The 24,071-nt window shown below is 38.1% G+C and overlaps 1 protein-coding gene across 1 annotated transcript in view; it reads right to left on the minus strand.

Annotated features, from left to right (window-relative positions):
* Window positions 1–24,071, minus strand: part of DCDC5 (doublecortin domain containing 5) — an 83,860-nt gene that overhangs the window by 38,773 nt on the left and 21,016 nt on the right. The window contains exons 3-12 of the mRNA XM_011936411.1: window positions 23,881–23,980; window positions 20,767–20,902; window positions 19,014–19,173; window positions 15,104–15,262; window positions 13,725–13,925; window positions 9,745–9,838; window positions 7,373–7,543; window positions 4,957–5,142; window positions 3,407–3,610; window positions 1,942–2,134 (exon numbers count right to left, since the gene is read on the minus strand). Coding sequence (XP_011791801.1) covers window positions 1,942–2,134; window positions 3,407–3,610; window positions 4,957–5,142; window positions 7,373–7,543; window positions 9,745–9,838; window positions 13,725–13,925; window positions 15,104–15,262; window positions 19,014–19,173; window positions 20,767–20,902; window positions 23,881–23,980 — 1,604 coding nt within the window. The remainder of the gene's footprint in view (window positions 1–1,941; window positions 2,135–3,406; window positions 3,611–4,956; window positions 5,143–7,372; window positions 7,544–9,744; window positions 9,839–13,724; window positions 13,926–15,103; window positions 15,263–19,013; window positions 19,174–20,766; window positions 20,903–23,880; window positions 23,981–24,071) is intronic.

Below are 24,071 nucleotides of genomic sequence, written 5' to 3' on the forward strand. Positions count from 1 at the left end.
GAATTCTGACCAACAGCTGTTTCCTTAAAGTTCCTTAATGCAAACTGATGGCATAACACCAAGCCACAGTTCCATCAACGGGGCAGTCTACTGATGGCCTTGCCTGATTTAAGCATACCCTTTAGAATATAGGGAGGAAGAGATGCAATCAAAAGAATGCCCTTTTGATAGTCCTACATTAATAGTATTACTGCAACCAGGCTTTTAATAAGAATTTAAAGAATAGCATTTTAAATTATAATTTTATAAAACCTGAAGTTCAGATATTCTATATGCCAAATAAAGGCAGAAATATATGCTTCAGCAATCAGCTAGGCATTAAATGTTCACATAATTATTTCTTAAAACTCGTTTGAAGACGAAATAAGTAATATCCTATACACAAAAGTGATAAGTAATTTCACTGAATGTTTGGTAAATATCAACCAGGCACTGTTCTAAGTTCTATATGTGCATGTGTATATATAAATACACATATGAATATATATTCATATTTATGCGGACCAAATGAATATATTAATGATGATCAAATGGATACAGATATTGAATATATATATACACACATATATATATGTGTTCAAGTGAAAATATATAGATATATTTGCTATGGTTTGAATGTGTGCTTTCCAAAATTCTGGTGTTAAAAATTAATGGTCAATGTAATGATATTAAGAGAGATAGAGACTTTAAGAGGTGATTAGATCATAAGGGCTTCTCTTCTTGTGAATAGAATTAAGACCCTTATAAAAGAGGCTTCGCACAGTGCTGGGCTCTTTTGCCCTTTCTGCTTTCCATTGTCTGAGGACAAAACATTATTCCCCTCTGGAGAATGTAACCTCGCCAGACAACCAGATCTACCAATGTCTTGCTCTTAGACTTCGCAGCCTCCCAAATTGCGAGAAATAAAGTTCTTTTCTTTATAAATTAACCAGCCTGTGGTATTCTGTTACAGCAACACGAATGGACTAAGACAATGTTATCTATGTAATGAAGACACATTAAATATATATATATATATCCATGAAGTAATTGACTATTTTACAAATAGTAAAATATGTAAATTTTATGTAAGAAACTTAAAATAGTAAAATATAGTTTAAAATGTATCCTAACATTATAAATAAGAAAATTGGAATACAAGAGTAGTTAAACAACTTACCCAAGGCCATTGAGCTAGCAAGTGACAAAGCTGGGATTTGAACCCTGGTATTCTGGCTCCAAAACCCAAGTTCTTAACTTTTAAATTATGCCTCTCAATACAACCGTGGAAATCTCATACTGAGAAAACTACTGAATCACTACTACCAAGACTTGCTTTTTTTTAGCAGACTGTTGTTTGGGACACACACAGTCACTGCCCTCAAACTGCGAATAGTCTAATAAGACACACACAGCTATAAACAGACCGTTATCATGCAATATGCTCAAAAATACAATAGATGGACATTGACTGGAGCTTCTGGGAGATAGTAAAGAGTGGAGAAGACAGAGACAGGGAAGGGGAGGTGAATGATGGTGGAAGCACAGAGAGACAGAGAGGACACCTTCCCTTCTAATAGTAGCAAGAGATTTCCATTGATCCAGCCCCCATTTCTCAAGTGGTCTCCAGTTGGTTTTGGTTCTGAGTAAGAACAAAAAATGATTATGTTCCATAAAGTAGCTGAACTGGTCAAACATATTTTATTAATTATATGTAATTTATTTATTGTTTCAGTGCTAAAATCAAAATTTGCATTAAGTTTTAATTTTTCTTATAATTCTGCAAGGTAAAAACAACATGAGAATTTCATTGACACTCTTTGGGTCACAAAAGTAGCTTCCTATGATTTTGAAATTCTGAAAAAAGTGACTAAATGAAATAATCATGTTTAACATTTTTATGATCAAGTATAAATAGAATCAATCAGCTAAATGCTGTAGATTGTAGCCAACCTTCCATACTTTCAACAATTATCTGTTCTTTTCCAACAGGAGCTGCATCTTGCTTTTGTTTCTCAGAGTCTCTCTGGAGAAAGGATTCATCTAGAGCCCATAAAACCAAATCACACAAGGTAAAGATTGGGGTTCCATCTTTGGCATATACTTTGGAGGCTGCTCTGGCAAGCCCGAGTTTTTCCGTGCATTCTGTAAGAAGCTAGATAACACAGGCAGTAAGGATCTGACAGGCAAAAGTGATAGGGTTGGGAATAATCATTAAAAGCTTGTCATCTCTAAAAATCTGAAAAAAAAATAATCGAATTTGAGAAAATAGAAAGCTGAATTACTACTGATGTTGATCTTTGGATCAGAGATTATTTTCCATATTAGATTGTCCTACCTAATTTCACAACAGTAGTCCAATCCAGCTGTAAATTTCCTAGCTCCAAAAATTTAACATGGCAGCTGACATATATTAATACATTTTAGCATCAGAGTATCTTCTAAGAGATGTTCAACTTAAAAATCCACTTTCAAATTTGTTGCTTTATAAGTTATACAACTGTTGTAATACTTCATACTGATAAACCGCTTCAAAATAAATAAGTAGTTAACCTTCAAACCAAGAACTGACAGGTATTATTGCCTCCATTGTGCAGATGGAAAAACAGGATGAAAGATTAAAATTTTTGCCCAAGACCATAAAAGCCAGCTGTGGATCCCTGGGTGAATCTTGGAGTTGCTAACTTCTGTATTTTGCTTAGTCTATTGAATGACCATATCTTAATTTAAAAATATATTTTCAACCAAAGAGGTGAGGGAATAGATACGTGTGCTTGCAAGGAAGTCTGCAGGGTAACTCCATATCATATCAAACATCACTTGTAAAATACATTGTTAAAGGCATTGGCCAGAGTGAATAGTCAAGATAATCACCAAGTAGTGCAAGGACAAAGCTGGGTCTGGGCCTTCTAGCTTCTCCTCTCTTCCTGTGACTATGAGGAGCAGCCCCCAAGGCAGACCGCCTAGTTGCTCCTAACCCAGCCCCTGCTTCCCCAATTTGAAAATAAAACAAAACATCCTATCAACAAATAAATGCCCAGATACTCCAGATGGTGAATGAGGTGGCATCTATTGGATGATTCAGATGACATACAACTTGAAGCTGGCATGAGAAACAAGGCAGAAAAAGGCATTCCGTCTATCATAAGAAGGAAGAAAATCTAGTAGTTTTGTTTTCCTCTTTCTTACAGATCTCTACTCTAGAGCCAATCTAAAAACTGAATTCTGGGTTTCTAAGTCTGTATCCACTGACATACAATGAAATAAAATGTCTTTCAGTAAACAGAGATCTTGATCTCATCAGCTTTAACTGGTGAATCTGGCCAGGGACATTTATCAGTCAATCCCACTGCTTTTTCTTGTCAGAAGAATTGCCATTATCATTACCTCTGAAGATACAAACAGCATTTAAGTGATAGCCACTTACCATGGGGAATGTTCCAGCCACAATTAACTTCCCATTACGATATCCATCCCCATTTTTGTATGCAATTATTTTCACTGCCTTCTGGTGTGTGGCTGCCATGCCACTGTGAGATGCAGCTTGCGTGCAGGTCTTCATCCGTAAAGACAATAGACGTGCTTGGTAATAACTTAGAGTTTTTTCAGCCTCGTCACACGACAAATCAACCTAATTTATTTTTTAAAATAAATTGTACATTTACTCAAACTTTCTTGCTTTAGTTTGCTACACTTCAGCCTCTTAATAAATGTGTGTATGTGTGTGTGGTGCCTACATTTTGCAATGCTCTCTTCATGTGTTAGAGATATTGAATACTAGAGTTGGAAGGATGTTGGATCCAAATTCTTCAGTTCCCTCCCAGGCCTGTCACTGAGCCACTAGGTGACTTTGGGCATCTGGTTTGTGTTTTTGGCATTCTCTTGTTTTTGTTTGTTTGTTTATTTGTTTTTTGCTTTCTCTCTGCAATGCCAGAGAGAGCCTGGATTAAAGTAATCATACACTAACATGACAGATAGCCTCTGAATTTTTAACTTTAGGATGATTCCACCATATGGCGGAAGATGTTGATGAATGGGGAGGGGAATGGTTGTAGCTTTAACCACATGGTAGTAAGGGTGGTGAACACCACTCTTCTGCTTTCCCTTTTCATCCCAAACTAGGATGCTGCCCTGAGGGCAAAGTTCTGTCTGAAATTCTGTAGCATTGGGGATTCTTTCCAACCAACTCCTCACCACCTCCTTAACATTATCCCACTATCTTCAAAGCAAACCAGATGCTTTCAGGTTTCCCAGAGGACTGACTTCCTTTCTCCTTCAAATTGCTTCTGTTGATGTTTTCTGTAACCGGTTTTTTGTAACCCCAATGCGTATCAGGATTAGGGAAGGAAGGAGGGTGATCTGGGGATGGGGTGAGCAAGCCCTGAAGAGCACACCAGGCTGGAAGATATTCCACCTTTTAGGAATTGCTCCTTTTTATTCAGGCATGTAAGTTCCCTTAGTTTTTACTTCTGTAGTTATAGGAAAGTGGCAGAGTTTGTTTTTGTTTTTTTTCTCCATGAACTCTAAATACTATTAGACATGGATGTGTGAATTCAGGCACCCCAAACTGAACAGTCATTAACAACAACACGTCCAATTCCCCCTGAAATGTTCCATACTAGTAAAAAGAAGTTTTTTTCCTGTGTATATAGGCAAAAAGCTGTTCCATGAAGTAAAGATTTGCAGTTACTTCCTCACCTAAAAGCAACACTGTGAACAGTGAAATATGTCAGTAAATGATTAAAGCTGCAGAAGTGCCCAATTAACTTCAAAGAGTCTATTGAACTATTAATAGACAATGCATTTTAAATTACAATGGGGAAAAGGAAATCAATGCAGGTAGAATGGTAAAGGTGCATCTGAGGAAGATAAATTGAATGAGTGGAGATGAACTTGAGTGCAAGGCAGATAATGAATGCATCAAAGTTTCCAAATTGTTGCCATACATGCATTAGCAGAGCTCAGATCATTACATACCTCAGCCACACTGATGACCTTGAATGGCCGTTGTAAGAAGGGCTTCTGAGTCTTGGTGCCTGAAACACAGAGGAATGGAACCCCTGGAAGCAATTGTTTCAATCCCTTCTCTGTTCTCATGGATTGTCCACAAGCCAAGCAAAGCATAGTTTTTCTCTTTCCATCAGGTGAGAGATAATAGTATCCCTAAAATGGGAGACAAACATGGCTTTATATAGAAGCATCTAAATTGTTATAGCATTGCTGTAGAACATTTTACAATATAAATATAGCACTTTTAACATCCCAAAATGCTAAATTTAAATTTTTATGCTAAATTTAAATTTAGCATAAATTTAGCCAAAATGCTAAATTTAAAAATTTAAAGTATTTCCAAATTCTGTAATGACAATTCAACACCAATGAATATAAACTGTGTGAAAAATCAGCTTCTTGGAGGAATGGCCAGCTCCAGATTTGGGGCAAGAAATATACAAGACAATGAAGGGATATCTTGTGTCCTGAAAGAGAAGAAGCCATCATCATGTCCAAAAGACACAGGAGCCAACATGAAGGAGCCTCCACTGCCCCAAAATGGGACAATTAGGGAGCAACAGAAAGAACCATAACTAAAACATTTTGAAAATGTTTAAATATATAAAATCCTGTGAGTTTTAATGATGCTAACAATATAAATAAAAACAAATAAACCCCAAGCAAATAAAAACAAAACTGCAACTCATCGGAGACTGTTGGAAGTAAAGTGGCATCAATTTAAAACTCTACAAACTGGCCACTAGAAATTGGGGCAGATTATTTGTAAAGATGGCCACAATAAAACCATCCTACTCTTATTTGCATGCCCTTTTAAAATGTGACATTTTGGTCCACCAATCACGAAGTAGAATCTCTTTCTCCTTTTCTTCTTTCCTTGAATCTGAGAAAGGCCGTGTTACTTGCTTTGGCCAACATAGCACTAACAAATGTGATGCAAGCAGATGAGTAAGAAGTGCTTGCACATTGGAGCTTATTCTGTTTTGGTTGCCATTGGAAGCCCGAGACCACAATGTGAACAAACTTGAGCTAGCCTGCTCGAGAAGCCGTGTAGTTGAAGAACCAGTGTTCCCAGCTAACAGCCTGCCAACCACCAGATGGGTGAGGGATGCCATCTTTGACCATCCCATCCCCATAAAAACACCCAGCTACCAAAGAACCACCAGATGACTGTAGCCACATTAGTGACCTGGGACAAGACCAGCAGAACTGCCCAGCTAACCTCAGCTCAAATCGCTGGCTCACAAAGCAAAAAATGTGTTTTTTTTGTTTGAGCCACTAAATTTTCAGGGGTTTTGTTACACTGCAATAGATAAGTGAGATCAATAGAAAGAACTAGGTGTTCATCCTACATTCCCTTACAGCCATATTTTTGAGTAGTCATATATTGAATTGATGAGCTAAAGTCCTTCTTTCTGTTAAAAGTTTAGTTAATCAATGTAGGAAAAAATGATAGAATTAGACAAAATTGACCCTTTTGAAACAAGAGGGCAACATCAAGTGAAATGTCATTGGGGAATTTTTAAACATGAAATCAGGTTGTAAACACCTGAACCCACTCATAACTATCATGACTAAAAATGGAAAACCCACACATTGCCTATGTGAGTGATACACAGGAAACGTGGGAAAACCTGTGAAGATTCTGGCCAAAAAAAAAAGGTTAAACATAAATCTAGTTACAACTATAGGACTCAATTTCATTTACAGAAATTATGGGGGATGGGGAAACAAGTCAAAGGATGCCACAAAGAAGAAAGTAAACAAATCCCATTAAGGGGCATTCAGTATGAAAATGGAGCTAGACTATGCCACTGAGTGTCACATGGAGACCTTATTTGAATCTTGACACAAACCAACAAACCATAAAAAAAAATTTTAGAGCAACCTGGGAAATTTGATTAAGGATAGAATATTAGATGGCCAAAGAATTATTGTTAATCTTGCTAGCTGTGAGAATGGCATGATGAGTGTAAGTCAGAAAATGTCCAAAATTTTTAGAAGTATGTGCTTAATATGGAGGTGAAATAATATAATGTCTGGGGTTGGCAAACATGGCAAAACCTAAATAATAGTTAAATACTAATGATGGATAAATGAAGACTTATTGTCCTAGTCTCTCTACTTTGAAATATGTATGAAAATTTCCATAATAAAAATTTTAAGGATGTTAGATTAATATAAACTACCTAATTTGGTTTTTTCTCACAATTTTCCTTCATTCTTTCCTACTAGAATCAGAGTCTAAGTGATTTCACTCAAAAATCAGCATTCAACTTGTATGATCATAAAGTTTTCTAGGGAAAAAATTTTTCTTGTTTTATTAAATTACTCTCTTTTACCCTATTTTTTCTCTTATCTTTGAGAGGAAGGAACCACTTACTGGTTGATCAATGTTTTCCTCTTTAATAACAGATGATGTACAGATGCCAGCATAATTTGCTGATGTAATTTCCTTATCCAAGGCAGTGCTATGAAAGGCCACAAGTGCTTTTATATCTTTCATGTAATGCCACTTTTGATTGGCAGCTCCATTGTTGTATGGCTTATATTTCTGAAAAAAGAGGCAAAATATGGAGTCAAGTGAGTTCATGAGAGGGTTATAGTAGTGTTGTTTTTCATTGCATAAATCCAGAAAGTGCAGGGAATTACTCATAATCCCACCATGCAGTAACAACTACTACTCTTGAAATTTTAGTGATTAGAGATGAAATCTTTTTATCTTTATAAATACACATTATTTGATTTACAAAAATAGAATCATAAAATGCATACAATTTGGTAACTGCAATTTTTTTTCTTAACAATATTCCCTGAACCTTTTTCTAACAGCTCGTAAAAATATATACCATTTCATTGTAGGGATATTTTACTAATCTTCAATAGTTAAACATGTAGGTTCTTTCTCAGAATTTCTCTAAAATAAACATATAGTGTAAATAAATATTTGGGAAACCCATGATAATTTTTAGGACGAATTTCTAGAAGTAGAGTTGCTGATAAAAAAATCATTTTAAAGATTGTATCAAAATGCCTTCTAGAGAAATTATTTTACTTTGCACTTGTGCCAATAATATACTAAATGACCCATTTTCCTTACATTCTTGCCAAAAAATGGGCAATATTTCCAAAACATGAATATAATAAATGATAAAAAATACCTTGTTGCTATTTTAATTTACATTTCATTGATTATCAAAGAGGTTTATTTCTTAAGTACATTCAGTTAAACATGTAATAGAAACAATATATTTATTCTAATTGTGAAAGTTGGCTCAAGTACAAGTAAAGAAATAGTTTCAATTGAACAGAACTTAAACCAGTAGACTAGTCCTAATTAAATATATCGTAACACCTCAAGGAACTTTTGTAATTAATAACATCTACTTTACCAAGCGAGAGCTTAATAGCAAAGAAGAAAATAAATGAGTCCCAAGAATTGATTTAATGGGTCAGACAATAAAGCCTCCCTCAGAGGTCTGGAAAACCAAAGACTATATTTTCAAGGGACAGAAAAGGGTCTAATAGCATTAACCTGCCATGCCTCATTTTTATTATTTTACATGAACTTTAATATTTTCTCACAAACCAGTTGTTTCAATAAATACAACACTAGCAACAAAAAATTCTTGAAAGGTAATCCAAATTACCTTGGGTTCAAATTATTTCTTACGAAATGGTAACCTTGGGAGAAACCATGCATATCTATAATTTTACGAAAATGATTAAGGTACTAAAATTGTATGTGTATGGAGTTGTATCTCACTGTGGTCTGTACTGAAGAGGCACCTGACAGAGAAGAACGTATTGTCATATGTACTGTATCTCCTAGAATAACTTTTTAGTCCATATTTATCACCAGGATAGAAGACTTAATTAAGCTTTGGTATTTGTCCAGATTGCTATGTCTCAATTTTGGATTCAGGGCCTGCAAAACAAGTTGCCTCGTTGCTATTAAAAACACAGAATAAAACAAATGTTATTTGGAGGCAATCTATTCTGTTCAACAAGAGGATGGAAAATACTGCGGAGGACACAGAAAGTAAATGCAAAGCAGGAATGCTTCTACACTTTCTCCCTTACTAGCAAGGAAAAACACATACTCTTTTAGGAGTGGTTTTGGTTATAAGCATGTGAGAATGACAGAAAAATATGAAGAAAAAAAAAAGATCTTCCTAGGTCTTTTCCAAAACTCAAATAAAGCCAGACTTCTCTGGAGTCTCCATAAATTGTCTGGCTGCTATAAGCATTTGCAACAGTAAATGAAAAGAGAACTTCAAATGGGTCGTTTGGTAGAATTAACATTGATGATCTTGCATCCTTCGGGAAGACCTCCCTGACTAGGTTCTTTCTCACCAGCTGCCAAGGCCTTTAGAAACGGGGGCCTTGCATATGTTCCTGATGATCAAATTTAGGTGCATCTAATAGCCATCCACCTGCCTGCAGCCACCAGTGAGACCATAAGCTTCATGAATACTGTTGGGACAATTTCTCATGCTTGCCATTGGGTTTGATTTCAGTAACTAGCATAGTGCCTGACATGCAGCAAGCCCACAATCACCATCTGTTGGACTAAACTAAATTAAGAGGTACATGAACATGTTCAATTTAAAATCTAGGCAGACTATTGTAAATATTTTAACAACAATCAAATAGGATCCTAAGACAGTTTTCTTTTCCACTACAAGGAAGCATAAAGCTTTACTTAAATTTAATTAAAAGGCCATGACTAATCTTTAGCCATACGTATCTTACCTGAACAATAACTGGATAGCCACAAACTTCATTTCCAGTCTTGGTCATAGACACTGCCAGCACAAGGTCAGGGTTACTCACCAGGTGAAAGGTCCTTGGGAAAACAGGATTAGCCACATTACAAAGTAGCATGACCAGATTAGATCTCCCTCTGTGCCACTTAGCACTGTGTTGCCTCTCAGCTCCATGCATGCTCTGTAATAATGAATGTGAATCCTTTAAGAATTTCTTCCCCACAGTAAGTGTGAGGTTAAGCTTTCTCAGTAGAGTGTGCTGGAAGAAGACTGCAGGATGAAGGGGCTCTCCGGCTCTTTCTGGCTGTGGCAGGGGGTCAGCGGTTGGGAGTAAGAGTACCCAGTGATGTTCTGCTCCAGCCAGGTGCCCAGGATGCAGGTCTCCCGGCACCTTCAAGCCTGGGCTTGCCTATTGTTCCTTTGCTCAGTGCCTGCCTGACATGGACACCACATGCTTCAGGCCTCCTAGTGTACCAGCACCCCATTCCCTCTGCATGCTGGTGTGCCCAGCAACTGACTCCACCCCCCTATATGTTCCGGAGTATTATGTCCTGCTCACTCAGTGTTATGGTTTGAATGCCCTTCCAAAACTCATGTTGAAACTTAATTCCCAATGTGTCAGTATTAAGAAGTGGAGTCTTTAAGAGGTGATTGGATAAAGAGGGGTCTGCCTGGATTAATCCATAGATGAAAGGGTTAATGGATTAATAGGTCATAATGGGAGTGAAACTAGTGGGTTTATAACAAAAGGAATGTGACACCATGTTCTGTGCTGTGTGATGCCCTGTGCCATCTCAGGGCTCTAGAGAGTCCCCAGCAGCAAGAAAGCTCTCACCTGATGCACCCCTCAACATTGGAATTTCCAACCTCCAGAACTGTAAGAAATACATTTCATTTCTTACAAATTACCCAGTTTCAGGTATTCTTTTTTTTTTTTTTCTTTCTTTCTTTTTTGAGATGGAGTCTCACTCTGTCACCTGGGTTAGAGTGCAATGTCACGATCTCAACTCACTGCAACCTCTACCTCTTGGGTTCAAGCGATTCTTCTGCCTCAGCCTCCCAAGTAGTTGGTACTACAGGCATGTGCCACCACGCCCAGCTAATTTTTGTATTTTTAGTAGAGACAGGGTTTCACCATGTTGGCCAGGCTGGTCTCAAACTCCTGACCTCAGGCGATCCTCCCACCTCAGCCTCCCAAAGTGCAGGGATTACAGGCATGAGCCACCGTGCCCAGCCCAGTTTCAGGTATCCTGTTATAAGTAACAGAAAATAGACTAAGACACCCAGCCACCACAGACAAACTCTGGCCAGGCATGCCAGTAAAATTGCTCTGCAATTCAGTGGAATGGAACCATACCTTTTCTAATGAGTCCTGAACCCCAGCCTTGGGGAGGGGACCCCATTGCAAGTTTATCCTTTCTTGGGCAGTCTCTTTCAGCCATAGGGTGATATATATTATACACATATGTAATGTACATGGGTATATATACCCTAATTTACTGCCTGGGTAAAATATGGACGATAAAAAGACTGTGGGTAACATAAATGTAATTTTCCACTGAGTTCTACTACATAGTGTAACACACGGTTCTCTAGGTTTCACCAGCTTATCAAAACAAATGAGTTTTAAAAGCCACCCATCTACATGAAAGAGAACAATATGCTAAGGGAAGATGTGCAATAAAGCTCAGAATTACTGTTACTGTGCAAACACACTTCTGCCATGGGACATATATAGTTCTGAATCATGTCCACACCTAATCAACAAGACTTCTGCAAAACCTCTCTTGTCCAAGTCTGTCTGGGTGTTCCTAGAGGGTGACTTGTGCTCATGAGCAAATCCTGTCCCACTGGGTCCCCAATGCTCCACCTCTTCTCTCTGGACTCTGACGTTTCCCATGAGGGATCGACCAATATCACCACGTCCCTTCCACTAACTGCCTCTCTTTTCCGTGGCTTGACATGAGGAGCTCCCAAGATGACAAAAGTACAGAATGTTCTGCAAAGTGGGAGGAGATGGAAAGAAACTGTCCTTCTCTTTTGTGTTACACATGGTTAGATTTTCCAAGGCAGTGCTACACATGACCCAACATCTCATAGAGTTCTAGACTGATTTATCTTTTCTGTTCTCCCTTAAAGACTTCTCCTTCTCCTTCTTTCTCCACAGCAGTCATAATGAAAGGAAGGAAGAAAGAAACAAAACAAAACAACACTGACAGACACTGAGTAAGATTCAGAACTAGTATTCTCTTCCAATGACCAAGTAATCCTGGGTCAAATTCATGCAATGGCTTTCTCTTGCCGCAGGGTCACATTCTCGTTCCCCATGCATGTCCTCCCAAATTGATCAGCCATGCTCAAATTCCAATTTAGGTTTAAGCAGGGACCTCTACTGTAATACAGAAAACCAAGGCAGTAATATAAATTGCTAAATACAGTGTAGAAATGAGGAAACACTAGGATGTTAGCTCCATAAGGGTAAAGATTTTTTCTCTGTTTTGTTCTTCGTAAAGCAACAGCTCCTAAAACACTGCCCTCAGTAACCCTTGGTAGCTGAATGAATGAATTCTGGTTCTATATGGCAAACCATTCATAGAAACAAAAGCCTGCTGTCCTACCTCCACATTGCAAAGGCAGCTTAGCCCAGGTGAATGGGGTAAAGAAACACTTTCACCAGGTCTGTCTACACAGTTGCTTTTCCCATCTTTTCTAACAACAGCCCAGCAAGTTCTCCTTGCTGGAGGCTTTGCTCATCTCAGTGAGCAGAGTAAGACCAGCTCCTCTGCTGCCCATGTAGGGCCCGCTGCTGCCGCCTGCTGAAGCTTGTGCAACCTCCCTCAAAATACTGATTCATAAGCCTTTTCATCGCAGACCTTTTGAGAAGCCAGTGAAAATCTCAGCTCTTTCCCAGAAAAAAATAAATTGCACAGATGCACAAACATACATTTTGTACACTATTTCAAGAGATTAAAGGGTCCCTGGAGACCCACCATATCACACTAATGGTAGAATTTGAAGCAAACCAATCTAAAAAACAGGGAATTGTTTTCTTTTTTGTTCATTAAAGAAATATTCCATATGCACCAAAAAAAAAAAAGAGAGAGAGAGAGAGAGAGAGAGAAATGTGTAATCAACCAGCATGGACCTAACAGCTATCAACATTTTGTCATTCTCGTTTCATCCATTCCCCTCAAGTTTTAAAATTTTCGTTTATGATAGAATGTCTTACAACAAATCTAAGATAGCTTTTAATTTTATCTGTAAATACTACAATATGTTTCCAACTTATCAGAACTTTTTTTTAACATAACCATTGAACCATTATTGCACCCAACAAAATTAACAGGACTTCCTTAATGTCATCAGATAGCCAAGCTGTTTTATATTTCTCCTGATTATCTCAAAAATAACTTTTGTACAGTACTGTAGTTGGTTTAAATTTGGATCCAGGACCAGACATTGAATTAGGTTGATATATTTGCTAAGATAGGAATTAGTTTATACTGCGTGAGTGGAAATCACAAACTGGTTATTTTATGAAGGTGGAGGAGAGAGGGATGGTGTGTGTTGGGGGAAGGATGGGGAGTAAGTTAATGAAAAGTATCAAAAAAATTGAAAATTGGGGACTTTTTAGAATTCTTATTTGATCTCTTCATTTCATAAAAATGACATTGATGAGAGTTTGGTCTTGAGTCCAATGGCCAGATAAAACTGTATACCCAGGGGATCAGAGTGAACATTCCTTCTCTGAATCTGATTGTGGATAAATTGTATATAGCTTACCTAGCATTTACATTTGATTTTATTCCCTTCCTCTTCTTTGGCTAGGATAAAGAATTATCAGCTAAGTTAAATAGAAGACCCAGAACTCTCAAATAAGTTCAGCTTGTTCTGTGGGGTCCATGCTAGACTTATTAGGATCCTATTCACCTTTTGATATATTAAACCCAAATATAATGGGATTACCTGCTGTCTTCCTGATGTATCCAGCGCTGATTACTACCATCAGATTTCTTCTCCACCAAAACCACCTCCATGCCTGACCGGAGACTGGGACCTTGAACCCCCAAGACTAGCTGAGGAGCAGCACAGCTTATAATCTGCCCATCTCTGTATTCGAACTGCTGATGGCAATGCTTGTGCAACTTACTACGCTTTGGTGAACAGCTGAGACAAAGAAACCTCCATTAGTGGCAGAAAAGTGTCCCATGCACTTGATCCTGCACTTGATGTGCTGGGGATTATAAGTTCTGTTGGTGAGAGCTCCAATGTGAACCACGTGAACTTGCAATGACAGACCATAGCATTAGAATGACAGCAACGCTACTAGCACTGCACTTCTAAGCTGACACAAGAAGTAGAATTCTGAGCTTATTTTGTGACAGAAATAAATGTTTACCAGGAGAATATTTGAAAATTCATTAGCAAAGAGAAAAGAACTTCTTCAGTTGACAAGGTAATTTAAAGAGGAAAAAGTAAAATTAAAAATTAAGTAAGAGAACAGGGGCAGGGGCATGTAAAATCAAAACAGAGAAATAAGGGAATTCTGTTCCAACTATGATTGTTTCTATCCTCTGTCTACAGTATCCCTGGAAACAGAACACCATTCTCCAAGTTTTTAACTCACCTCTGACAATTCATAGCACATCATAAAATAATGATGAATTAATAATTTAAATGGCTCTCTTAAGGATCTTATAGTAAGCAGAATTAACATGTTACATATCACAACACATTGCCAATTAAATTAATCTATAAACATCTAATAAGCCCATACTATGTGCATGGCCTAGTGCTAAATGTTGAAGTGTCAAAAACATTTAATTCACATGTTCCAGTAACTGCTGTAATGTCAAGAAAATATCTAAAGATTATGAAATAATACAAAGTATTAGATTATGAAATAATACAAAGTACTATATATTCCTGTCATTTCATTAGACATTGACAAAAAACATTCATAAGGAAGAAACTGCATTTTCTGAATTTCTTAAAAATATCAGGGCATCTTAAATGCTTATTCATAAGTTCACTCGCACACTCATTCAACAAATATACAGGCTCTGTGCTAAGTTGTTAGGAGGCAAAGGTGGATAAGCATACTGTTTAATAGAAAAACACACAAATGAGTAAGAAATTATACGCTGAGCAAAATAAACCAAAGAGTAAAGGACGTTCCCGCAAAATTTTGTAAATATTTTAATCAAAACCATAAGACAAAAATGTGCATGTTGATAGAAACAGCAGCTAAGAGCAGTGAAAACTCTTAGGAATATATGTGTCCCAAGGTGAGAAAACTAACACTAGACAGAAATCTTTAAGAGCATTCCTTTGCAACTTTTTACCTGTGTTTCTTCTGTGGTTCCACATTTTCAAAGAGCCCCTTTTCCATTTTCTTTGGAAGACTGTCATCCTCATCAAAGTCACGCGAAGTTTCCTGCCAGGCATACCTGAGAAGTGTGTGACAAGCCTTCATTCGAAGATGAGCTCTTGCGTGTGAATCTCTATCAGGGTTCAGAAGCAAACACAAATCTAAGAAATCTCATTTGTGCTCATAAAATTTTTTTCTGAGGTGGAGTCTGATCATATTCCACAGGATGTTGGTGGATCTATAAATCTTATTTCCATAAGGGTGCCTGATATTTGAAATTCACATCTTACTAATACATCATTTAGATCTTTTAATATAAGGCTACAAATAAAATCCCTCAATCACATAATAAACAGCATTCATCTTTGTCATGTTTACTCAGAAAAAAATGAGACCATGTATTGTATTTCAAAAATCATAAAGATTGACTACTCGGTAGTTTGAGAAATTCACAATGAACATGTAATGAGACTCCCTCTGTCTACCCCATAATTGTGTCAGAATTCTGACTGGAACAGTACAGTCTAGATTACCCGGTTTTGTAAAATTTACTCATTAGACAAGGCTAAGAAATCTTAACTTTTCCAAGATTTCTCCACAGAGAAATCTAGAGAAACTCAAATAGCATCTGCACATATAAGCCAGCTTTTGACAGAGAATAATACACTAAACAGAGTAAATAGTCATAGTTTGAATAATTGAGTCAGCCTTCTGACTTCTTATTAAAATGAAGATATAAAGGGGATCAGTAGCTGCCATATAGATCTGTATATATAAAGTTCCAGGCCACTGTTGAGAGCACATTTGCCTTCAGTGGGATCGTGATATGAGGACTGCTTGACCGAGGAAGGATAAATATACAGGCAAAGCAGCAAGCCTATTTCAGCACTCTAAATCTGCATACCTGTAAATAAAGTTCTGTGGGACAGACTGATCACCAAGGTGCTTGCGATAATTTGATGTAACTACAAGCATTATTAAATTACCAAAATCTTCAGGGACAATTCCTGTGCTAGCACAGCTGACCGTACTCTTTTCAAATGTAATAGAAGTATTACATGTAGATTTGAAACTGGTGGGTAATGACTGCCTCATTCAGACCTGCAGGCAGCACAAGCGGCTTCTCAAGGCAAAACTCTCCTTTTACAGTTAAAAAACAACAGTGCCATCTTGTGTTAAAAATAAAAACCACAGCTTTCTCACCAATTCCATTTCTTTGAGGAAAAGAGAGGGAAAAAAAGTCATTCTTAGCTTTAACAAAATTAGACAGATGCAAAGAAGATTCTTCACCCAAATCCAGAGGTTTAATTTTCTTACTCGGAATTTCTCTATCAGCTCTTGAACTTCCTGGCAAATAAGGTATAGTCAGGTCAGTTTTAGAACAGTCATTTTTCAGTCCATCTTGCTTTATTAATTGATTTGTTCATTCATAGAACAAATCATTCATTAGTTATTCACTCCTTTAATCAATATTTATTGAACATCTACAAGACAGGTAAGTTATCAGTGCTCACGGAGTTTACATTCTAGTGGGAAGAAGAGAGATTAAATAGACAAGTAGATGAATAAACAAGATAAATGCCATACATTGAATAAAATAGGATATTGTAATGGAAGTTGACTGGGATGGGGTAAGGTTTACTTTAGCAATGGAGTCAAAGAAGGCTTCTCTGAGAGGTGATGTTTGAATTGAGACATAGGCAACAGGAAGGAGCCAGTCACGTGAGGATCTAGAGGGAGAGCATTCCAAGCAGAGAAAAGAACAAATGAAAAGGCGATGAAGCAAGATTATGGTTAGCCCATTTGAAGAACAGACAGACAGTGGTGTGACACACAGTGAGTGAGGGGATGGTAGTTCTAGACGAGGCTTAAGAGGTGGGCAGGTACCTGTGATTCAGTGAGGAAATGAGAAAGTTTGCCCCACTCTCTATGTTCCAAAAGTCTTTTTTTTCCTGCAAACCACAAAAATGGTAGGCAAGTGCTACCAGAATTTCTTTTCCATTTTTCTTATTGTTTGTGCCAGACACCTTTATGATAAAAAAGCAATCAAGAAGGATCCTTCTAGACTGATGTTCTAGCTGCTGGCTTTATGCATGTCCCTCCTTAAATCATCCCATTTTTCAAATATGCAAAAACCTCCAAACAAGCACATTTAAGAAAGTCTGGGAAAAATCTTACAGTGACTTCCTAATGTAAGATGATTTAGGATGATTTCAGGATTGTGTCATCAGAAATGGTTCAAATGACTAGTGACAGCCTGGAAAATAGATAACCCAGGGTATTAAAAAATATTTCAAATAGTTTAAGAGCTGCCAAGTAGAAGAGGAATAAGGCATAATACAGAGAAACACATGGAATAATAAGATGGAGATGTTCTAAACAATTACTTAAATGTTAGAATGGGCCTCCTTGAAAACAGTGATCTCTCTGTTATTAGGAGTATTCAAGAAGAGGCTTCAGCAAAAGAGCCTGCTTGGAATATGCAGGAGATGCCTGCATTGTACTCTGAGAGAACCCAATCACTTTTAACCTCAAGGACCCCAGGCCTTCATGAAATCTCTGATTCAGAACAATGGGAATCTTTGCTCTCAAAAATGTTTTTCTTTTCTCTTACTTTGTTTATTTTTTTTCCAAGTGCAGACTAAATTACTCAAAGGATAGATGACGCTTTCTTTAGAAGGGGATGTGAAAGTTTGTGGTCAATTCCTTGACTGTTGAGAAAGATGCTATCTAAGACCAATCATTCTCTCTGAAAAATGCCTTCTCGTGCCTTTGTTACTGTCAGTTATAGGACCAAATGAATCACCTATCCGAATAAGGAAGTTTGGTTCCTAAAAGTTCATATTCTTAAAATTGAGGATAGAAACAATTCATAACAATGATAAATAAATTATTCTCACAATTATTGCAGTGGTAATTGGTCAGGTATTTTTGGTTTTATAACTTGAAACACATTCAATCTTTCCTTCGTTTATTCAGTAAATGATGATTAGAACCCACGTGACAGAGTCTTTGCCCTCAACAGTTCCCAGGCTGGTAGAGGGAGGGGTAGGCAAGGGAGAGAGGGACTGACAAGTACATTGCCACGTACAGTCATTGCTGTAATTGACTTCAATGCTAAAGAGTCATTCTACAGATAAGTATGGGGCAAATAAAGGCACTGCAGTGGAGAGAAATTCGTATATGGCTCAGAGGTCTGCAACAGAACATAAACAGAATGTGCAATATGCAGGCGACAGCTTGTCGTTGCTGAGCTGGAGGTTGGAATTCATGTGGCAGAGAGAGACAGCGGGCATGGGAATTCAAATGAGGGTCAATGACAGGCATGAACCAAGGTCAGAAGGTCTTGGGATTCCAGATGAATAAGTTTTTCTGTCTGCAATAGGTAGCCCTTAAAAAACTATGTGAAAAGGATTGTGCATTAGAAAGTTAATTGTCTACAGTTTAACTTGGAGGGGAATTGGAAGGAAGATATTATGGCAACAGAGAGCAATCAGAAAGCTATTTCAGTGATCCAGAATGATAACTGTATATTAACGTGTCTAACTTGAACTTAGGGAAGAAGCTTAATTTATCCTGAAGTCAATATTTATGGAAACAAAACTTGATGAATTCCTCAAATAAATGTTTTCTATCCTAAAATTCTAGCCTTTTAAAAATAATAACATAACAGTATTACTGAAAAAAGATCATTGTGATGGTTGAACATTGAAGCTGTAGTTGTATCATTTTGCTGGAAAACTAATTAAATACTAGCTCTTCACCTGCCATTAGTTTCACAAACTTGGCATGAGCTCCCTGCATGGGCTCTGTGCTGTTATCGGGCTAATGAGCTGAGTTCAAACAGCAGCCAGGTAGCTTTTCGGGCTGCATTGATTACTTACAGAATTTCACTGGAAGCATTTTCCGTTGTTAGAGCATCTTTTTGCATTTGCTTTTCTTCTGGTTCTGTAACTTGCTTCTCTTCTCCAAAAATTGCTACAGGTTTATGCACAGCAAGCTTGCTTCCAGATACAATGTTACTTTGGACTTCTAAAACAAGAGCTGAGCAGAAATTCACAAATTGCAAGGACATATTAGTTACAATTGCAGAGCATCAGGAATTTAGAAACACACACTAAAATACAAATGCAAAAAGAAAATCCATCTATTTGGTCTATTCATAGGTTACTTATTAAACTCAGTTGAATTTAATTTTAATTTTTGTAGATTCTTTACTCTCAAGATATTCTTAGTCAAAAATACTAAAAATAGGTCTTGCCAAAGATCAGTTAATTATTCTATATTGTAATTATTCAAATGGGCTACATTATTTAGATCATTCTCTGGGATCATTCTCTGGGATCCAAAACTCATCAGTGGAAGTCCCAATCCCAGTCCCAGTGAAAGCCTTGAATGACACATGCAAAGTTTTACTATACAGTGTTCAATATATATCATAGGGCAATGTTTTAAATTATACTATTTTTTTTTTGTCTCTTTTTCTTTTCTCTACAGACTTTTGTCCTGGTTCCTGGAGACAACTTAAGGGAAGGAGGAGGATCATGAGGAAATCAGAACTTAAAGAAAAGCAAAAGTCCAAAGATAGTTTTTGACATTCAAACAGCATACTGCCGTCGACCGTGGAAGTTAGGATGATACAGTCATGATCTATGGTTTCTCCAAAAGCCTGTAGTTCCCACTTAGTGTATCAAGGGTTTAACTTTAGGACTGACCTGGAGAAAAACCACCACTCCTGAGTTAGAGGGGATTTGGGGCACAAGACAGAGAAAGCCAGAAAACTAGCACAGTGTATCCTGATTGTCTCTACAGTCTTCACTTTGGGTATCTTAGTTAAACTGGGGAAACAGGACACTGTCCATTGTTTAGGACACCACTCATTGTTGAGGACACCATGATGACGTCCCCTTTCGAGCTACCCTTGCTACTCCAGTCTGAAGCACAGCCAGCCACATGAACTGGGATCTGGTTTCTGGGAGGTGCAGCTAAGACCCAGGAGTTGCTGAGAATCTTTTTGGGGAACTTTCCAAAAGTGCATGCCAAGCAGGGGTGAGGTGGCTCTGTAGCAAGGACTGCAGAGATGCCCACTCAGTCATAGCCAGGCTCCAGAGGGCCACAGGAAGCAGAGAGAAGGCTGAGTCAGGGAGGAAGCACACCCACCCAGAGTATCGTCTGAACCAAAAGAAGGAACCACAAGTCACTCCAGTCACAGACTTTAGCCAGCAAAGCCCAGGAAGCAAGAACATCTGCATCCCAAGTGCTTTCTGTCTATCTTAGAGAGGAACTTAACATGAGAGTCTGGATATAGAGAAATCTGAAAGCTCTCCCTAAAGGGACTAATTAAATTAATGGATGGAACAAAATGTAAACATGACTGGAGAATGCATGAGGCTCACAAAGAAGGTCAGATCTGTTAACGACAAAATAAAAAGATTATGTTTTCTTTGCACATTCAAACTGTAGTGTGAACTAAAATACTCAACCTTGTCAAACATATAAATGACTTTAAAGAGTTAAACAGCAAGATGCAGAGGTGAAATATTACCTGTTTAAACAAACTTTGACTTTTTTAAAAACAGTATCATCAAGCCTTTCATTTTGGCTGCATATATTAAGGTAAATAATTCCAATGCTTACCTTCTATTTTACGTATGCTACAGAAGATTTGAATTTTGGAAATGTCTGATGCTAGGTTCCTCAGGAAGATTTGTTTCTTTTGCTGAGCAATGGACAGGTCAGGATTGATCCAATGTTCTCCACATGAAACATACACCTATCAAACAAAGCATCTCTTACCCTGTATATAATTGTCACGGCAGCATTATCTGTAATAATCTAAACTGGAGACAATCAAAAAAATCAAAATGTACTATTAATATAATAGGTGAATGATTAAAGAAAACTGTGGTGCCATGGAATACCACTCAGTACTTTCAAAAAAATCAAACTGCTGATAAAGGCAACAACTTTAATGAATTTCAAGAGTTTTGTATTAAGTGAAAAAACTGTCTTTGTATTGTACCATATTATTTTTGCAACATCCTGTGAATCTATAATTATTTGAAAACAAAACTTTAAAAAAATAATTGTTTAAGAAGAAGAGGGAAGGAAGGAAGAAAAGAGGAAGGGAGTGAGGGAGGGAAGGAGGTAGAAAAGAAGGGAGGAAAGAAGGGAGCAAGGGAGGGACGCAGGGAGAGAGGGAGGAAGGTAGGAAAGAAGGAAAGAAGGAATAAGTTAGAGATTGGCAAAATTAGAGATTGGGGAACTATCCCTAAAACCCAAATCTGGTCCCCTGCCTCTCTTTGTGAGTACAGTTTTATTAGAATACAGCTATGCCCATTCATTTGCATGTTGTCTGGCTGCTTTCATGCATCAGAGCAGAGCTGATATACAGCAGGCACCATATGGCCCACAAAACCTACAATATCTACTATATCATTCTTTACCGAAAATGTTTAATGACCCCTGGTATAAATGAATTTGTAGTACAAACACCAAAATGTCAGTGCGGATATTTCCAGGTGACAAGATTATGGATGATACTTTTCCTCCTCTCCTCCTTTTTTTGCTTTTATGTATTTCTTAAATGTCCTTAAATAGATAAATATTTCTTTACAGATGAGAAAAGAAAGTGATATATTGAAAAAGGCTCAGTAAGAAGAAAGAGAACCTCAGTGCTGACTTTTCTGGTCATTGCAAAGTCATTATTAAAAACATCTGACATTCTATGTAGAAGACCCCGGGGAAACTTGGGTCTTGAGAGATGGACTCTCACTCTGTAGCCCAGGCTAGAGAGCACTGGCACGATCTCGGCTCACTGCAACCTCCGCCTCCAGGGCTCAAGTGATTCTCATGCCTCAGCCTCCTGAGTAGCTGGAATTACAGGCACCTACCACTACGCCCAGCTAATTTTTGGTATTCTAGTAGAGGCAGGGTTTCGCCATGTTGCTCAGGGTGGTCTTCAACTCCTGAGCTCAGGTGATCCACCCGCCTTGGCCTCCCAAAATGCTGGGATCACAGGTGTGAGCCACCATGCCCGGCCAAAAATTTCTTCTTTTGAACAACAGATTCCTTTTTCTCTTTTGGACATATTTAATGATGTAACTAACTGTTTATGTTTCCATCTTCATGTTATTCTTCAGAGCAGTGACAGATTAATTTCTAGCAAATATACAATCACTCCTGGCTCCATCTTATCCTCCTTCCACTCATACCTGCTTTGCCATGGTGGCCTCATCTATACTTACCATTAAATTAATTTTTTGTATTGTAGGATTTAATGTAATCTACCTTAAATTCATTCTTTAAAAAACCCACTGTGGGCCAGGCGCGGTGGCTCACGCCAGTGATCCCAGCACTTTGGGAGGCCAAGGCTGGCGAATCACGAGGTCAGGAGATCAAGATCATCCTGGCTAACACGGTGAAACTCCGTCTCTACTAAAAAGACAAAAAAATTAGCCGATCTTGCTGGAGGGCGCCTGTAGTCCCAGCTACTCGGAAGGCTGAGGCAGAAGAATGGCGTGAACCCGGGAGGCGGAGGTTGCAGTGAGCCGAGATCGCGCCATTGCACTCCAGCCTGGGCGACAGAGCGAGACTCCGTCTCAAAAACAAAAACAAAAACAAAAACCCACAGTGAATAGCACAGCAGAACAAACAAAAACACTAAAAACAAACACACAAAACACTTGGAGAGATGACATTAGCATTCAAAATGAGATCTAGCAGTCTCTGAGAACAACAGACTCTCCACCCTGCCATTCTGCCTCTGATATTGGCCATTGATACTTCTGTTTAAGACTCTCTCCAGGACTATTTAGGTTCAGGGCCTGAGTTGAGTTCTGACGAAATGGTACAAGCTTTGTTCTCTGTTCAAAGAATTGTAGGCATCAATCAAGGAAGGTATCTTTTTTTTTTTGATTTTTCAAACGGATGCCTCAAATTCTATAAATGAGGGGAAAGGCTGGGCTGCTAAAGTCCTTCTGCTTTTCAGCCTTCTCCAGTCACCCAAATAGAGTGTGTGAAAAAAGTAGACATAATTTTGTCCCGAAAAAGTGAAATGACCATTTAGTAAGAAACCATTAAACAACTACATTTTGAAGCTCTCAAAAAGAGCAGAGAATTTACCTCCTTCAGAGCAGGAGACAGAAATTACAAATGATTAACAATTTGGCCTTCTCCAGTTTCTTCCTTAATTTCTAGAGTCTAGGATCGTGATGAATATTAAGTAGATTAATTCGGCCGGGCGCGGTGGCCCACACCTGTAATCCCACCACTTTGGGAGGCTGAGGCAGGTGGATCACCTGAGCTCAGGAGTTTGAGACCAGCCTGAGCAACATGTTGAAGTCCATCTCTACCAAAAAGACAAAAAATTAGCCAGGCATGGTGTCACATGCCTATAATCCCAGCTACTCTGGAGGCTTAGGTGGGAGAATTGCTTGAGCATGGGAGGCGGAGGTTGCAGAGAACCAAGACTGCACCACTGCACTCCAACCTGGGTAAACAAAGCGAGACTCCGTCTCAAAAAAAAAAAAAAAAAAGTTTAATTTATATACCACTCTGAAAACCATGCCAGACACATAGGAAGCTCTGAATAATGTTAGCTGTTAGTATTATTTTCTGATGCTTGCTCCGTTAGGATAATTCTGAGAGAAAATAAGGATTAAAATGGAAAGCTTCTTATATTTAAGGGCATTCTTTCTTGGATGGGGTATTCATAAATTAATATTGCCAGTTTCAAATCCATGTCTTTACCAGTTCATCTCTTTGCAGGTCTTTTAAGGCAAATATTTCCTTCCCCTTTTCATTGTACAATCTCCGAGCTGCAGAAGGTAAATTTAAAATCTCAGTGCACCTGTAATAAAAGACACAAAAATTGACCTTGCATACAGAAAGCTTCCAGCAGCCAAGGGAGAAAATAAAAGAAATCAGGGCCCTGAATCCAT

The sequence above is a fragment of the Colobus angolensis genome, unplaced genomic scaffold (assembly GCF_000951035.1).
Source record: "Colobus angolensis palliatus isolate OR3802 unplaced genomic scaffold, Cang.pa_1.0 Scaffold152, whole genome shotgun sequence".
NCBI classification, from domain to species: Eukaryota; Metazoa; Chordata; class Mammalia; order Primates; family Cercopithecidae; genus Colobus; species Colobus angolensis.